The sequence below is a fragment of the Opisthorchis viverrini genome, assembly GCF_000715545.1.
Source record: "Opisthorchis viverrini unplaced genomic scaffold opera_v5_127, whole genome shotgun sequence".
NCBI classification, from domain to species: Eukaryota; Metazoa; Platyhelminthes; class Trematoda; order Opisthorchiida; family Opisthorchiidae; genus Opisthorchis; species Opisthorchis viverrini.
In genome coordinates, this window is record NW_008751785.1 from 1,207,453 (window position 1) to 1,211,204 (window position 3,752).

At 45.4% G+C, this 3,752-nt stretch overlaps 1 protein-coding gene across 1 annotated transcript; it reads right to left on the reverse strand.

Annotated features, from left to right (window-relative positions):
• Positions 1–1,754: 1,754 nt before the first annotated feature.
• T265_06317 (hypothetical protein) lies at positions 1,755–2,882 on the reverse strand (the record flags this gene model as incomplete). The annotated part of the gene is made up of 1 exon (XM_009171544.1): positions 1,755–2,882. One exon carries the CDS (start codon positions 2,880–2,882, stop codon positions 1,755–1,757), a length of 1,128 nt encoding a protein of 375 aa, XP_009169808.1.
• Between the last annotated feature and the right edge of the window lie 870 nt (positions 2,883–3,752).

Below are 3,752 nucleotides of genomic sequence, written 5' to 3' on the forward strand. Positions count from 1 at the left end.
CTTGCGTCGAAACCTCTACAAAACTCTGCTGTTGTTTTACGCTATGTTATCGCAATATTTGGAACGATAATTCTGTTTTCTGGTTGTACATCAGTTACTGATTCGGTTCGCTGTGTCACAGACTTTGCACCTTTGTACGGTTCGTGTGCTATTGGGTCCCAAGTTTTCCTGACAAATCAGGCCAGTCCAATAACTCCACATGTTGTGACGGAAACCAGTACTTTGTAAACTAGGGTTTGTAAGCCACTGTCACAAAAACAGAAGTTCATTGAAGGGAGCTACTCGTAAGGTTTTGAAAACCCTTCGATTGCCCACGACCGCTTCCATCCATCAGGTTGGCTAAATTCTCGAGGTCCCGTCAGCCTTTTGCTCTACTTGAACCTACTTGAATGGAATGGGTATGCAAAATGAGGCCGTACGGTGAGTTTTATACAATTTGAGTTCAAGTAAAACATAAGGTTGATGGACTGGTGGTGGACGACCACATAGTTTTCAGCAACCCTGTGAGTAGTTTCATTCACTGTTACATCATGAGTATGGTGCCAACCGAAAAATTTAGTGAACTTTGGGCACCACATTTAGTTGCAGAATACCATAAACGAGGGAGTCGATTGGGAGTCGGTTGCGTCTTCCGTCCAAACCAGATTCGTGTGAAAATGAGTGTAGTTGAGGGGTGACAATTCATCAGCTGACATGTTTTTCTAACATTAAACAAGAGATGAAATTACGGGGAATCATCTTTGATGACTACTCGATCAGTCGAACAGTATCTTGCTGTCTTCGAAAAGTACACACATTTGCAAATCAATCTGGTTTTCACGAGATACTCAACTGAATCTCTCGTTTATGGTATTCTACAACCGAATGTGCTGCACACAGGCCGCTTCATGTTTCAGTTGGCAAGATATTCGAAATATCGCAGTATATTTTCATAAAGGAAACTACTCACAAGGTTGCTGAAAATTCTTCGACAGCCCACGATTCAGCTGAGTCACTCGTGAAAACCAAATTGATTTGCAAATGAGTGTATTTCTCGAAAAAAGTCCGATTTGGGTTCAAGTAGATCATAAGGTTGACGGAAACTCGGGGACTGCGCCTACCTGATGAGCCCAAAGCAGAAGGGTGAAACCGGTCGTGGGCTGTCTACGAGTTTTCAGCAACCTTGTGAGTAGTTTCCTTTATGAAAAAGTACCTAGCTGTGTTTCTGGATACTTCTTGTGCCTTTTTTTGAATAGTTTTCGGTTCTACGTTGGTTCGTTCGAAATTTATTGACTCTAATCCTGAGTTCTCTATCTAGTCAATCTATCTTATTCATCAAAAACTTACACACCGAAAATCCTTTCAGTTGGAGAAAGACGAACAAATTTACGGTGGAGAAGGTAAGTGGGCCACGGAACGTACTGTCCTTTCCTTGAGGATTACTCGGGTATACAGGTTGCAGGAATCTAAGCATGAACTCTTTCGGTCACAACCCCTGAAATTTCTTGAAACCAGAGATTACTCATTTTGCTTCTCGGTACTTTCCAATACAATTACTTTATCAAAGCACTCGACATAGAAACAACTATATACAACAATAGTGTGGATAATCGTAGGAGGGTTGGAGAGACAGGGGATTGGCTACGAACAGTTTCGAAATTTCCGGAACCATCGCATCCGAAAATGGCTGGGCCAGGAATCAGAAAACGCAGACAGAAAAAGTGCGGGGTGGCATACCCGTAGCAGTGGGGATCCTTGTGGGCGCATTATTCCTCTCAGATTCCGTGCCAGTTATTCATAATCATCGATTGCCGATGGAGTGCGTCTAACCGAGGCAGGGAGATGTTTGCTGTAACAGGTTTGTACGGTGCTTCCACATAAACCACGCCATCCTGAAGCCTCGCAGTCAAGTCTGTGAGGATGATATCACACGGAAGGGTGTGTTCACTATAGTGCTCGAACACCATATCTTCACTGGGCTTCCACGCGTTAGGCTTGACAAGCTTTTTTGCATGTATAGTCAATAGACCGTTATGACTGTTGATGGTTAGGTCTCGTGGACTGACGGAATAGCCAAGTTCAACACGTAATTTATACCGTTTGAACGCTTGCCCGGTGGGAGCGGTTGTACCATCCCCTTGACCCAACGGATTGCGCACGCGTGTTGGTGAGGTTGGATCGCGGGATCTTGTCGATGTGGGCGGTGTTTGAGCGACTAGCGGTGCTGCGTGAAGCTGTGGGGATAGAAACGTTCTCACAGTTCGGGGTGAGTTAAACGAAATCGGGGATGAGTGTCCATAAGACCACTCTGTGATTGGGACACGTTTCCAGGATGAGCGGCTGGCAGAAGGGGTTGTTGAGATTCTACATCGTTGAGGCTCGGCAAAGGTCACACGACGATGGTCAATTTTACACTCCGGTCTGCATGGTATCGGTGTGCTTCCCAAATTAGGCGTATGGGTACGACTCCAATCGTTGGCGGGAAAGTTATGAACATCCGGAGATTTGGGACGCGACCAGTTTGAGATAGGAGCGAGGTGGGCTGTTTCCTCCAGAACGTCAGCTTCAATATGCACAAAACCAGGTTCTACAAATGTACATCTAAGTGTAGAGAAATTCACATTGGGTGGAAGTCGCAGCTCTCTGCGCCACTCATGTGTTCGTCTGCCACCGGCAGTGACACGGTTTTCCAATTTGGCGTACAATATAACCAGATTCTGTTGTGTATAGACTTCCAAACTCTCCCGTGGTACATCTTGTATATCCACGCGCGCAAAATATTTGGTTTCCCCGTGTGGATCACGTATGTATCGAGCTTGGGCCGGCGGAGCAGCTCGTGACAGTCGACTTCGTCCTACATCTGCTAGACCTGTGTGAGGCGAAAGGATTGGTCGACTCCACATGAAGTGCCACTTTCCGTCTGGGATCAATCATCGAACCATGTATGGCTTCAGTCCCCGAGTAAGTGTGCACTGCGCTCATCTATCAAACGAGCATTGCCAACGTACTGTGCACAGTGAAATCATGCCCGCCCACGCATAATGTTTCGACCAATCCCGGAGCAGCATGGTTCACTAAATCATGCGAGCGAATAGACGCCTGGAGTAAGGGACTGCCAATCATATTTACATGCTGTAGGCACGCCAACTTGACCTTGAACACAAGTGCCTTGCAAGAGTGACGCTCATGAAAGCGCATTCTTAGAAATGACGCTTGCCAAACTTCGGTTTTCCGACTTGCAGCACTGAACAATAATGATGGAGTACCTCGATATGATGTCATTTGATCAAGATTATTCCGAACCATCGACTGTGCAAAGAAATCGCAGACCGATGAAATTATAGATTGAGCAACACTTGTGCCTATCTAATGATCCCAGTGGGAGAAGAAAGAATCTTGTCTAATCGATCTTTTACAGACTCGATCATACTGGGTTGATTTTCAGGTCCCCACTTGGATACTCCAAGATGGCATGCGACCTGAGTTTAGTAATCCTCCGAAGAGGGGACATCAGTGGAAAGGGAGTGGGTATTCACAGTGAGTCAAGCTTGATGTGGGCCTCTTTATGGAGGAATTACTACTTTCATGATATAACTTACTCAATCAGATTACAAACGGTTAGAACAAGTCACGTCTATCATTTGGAAGTATGAATACAACTTTATCGAATATGTAACGGAGGGATTCACCTTGCCACTGAAAAGTAATTCTTCCAGAGAAGATTCTGGGAAAAACAGCGTTCGCTGTGAGAAACCGAGTGTTGAGTCAGCAAG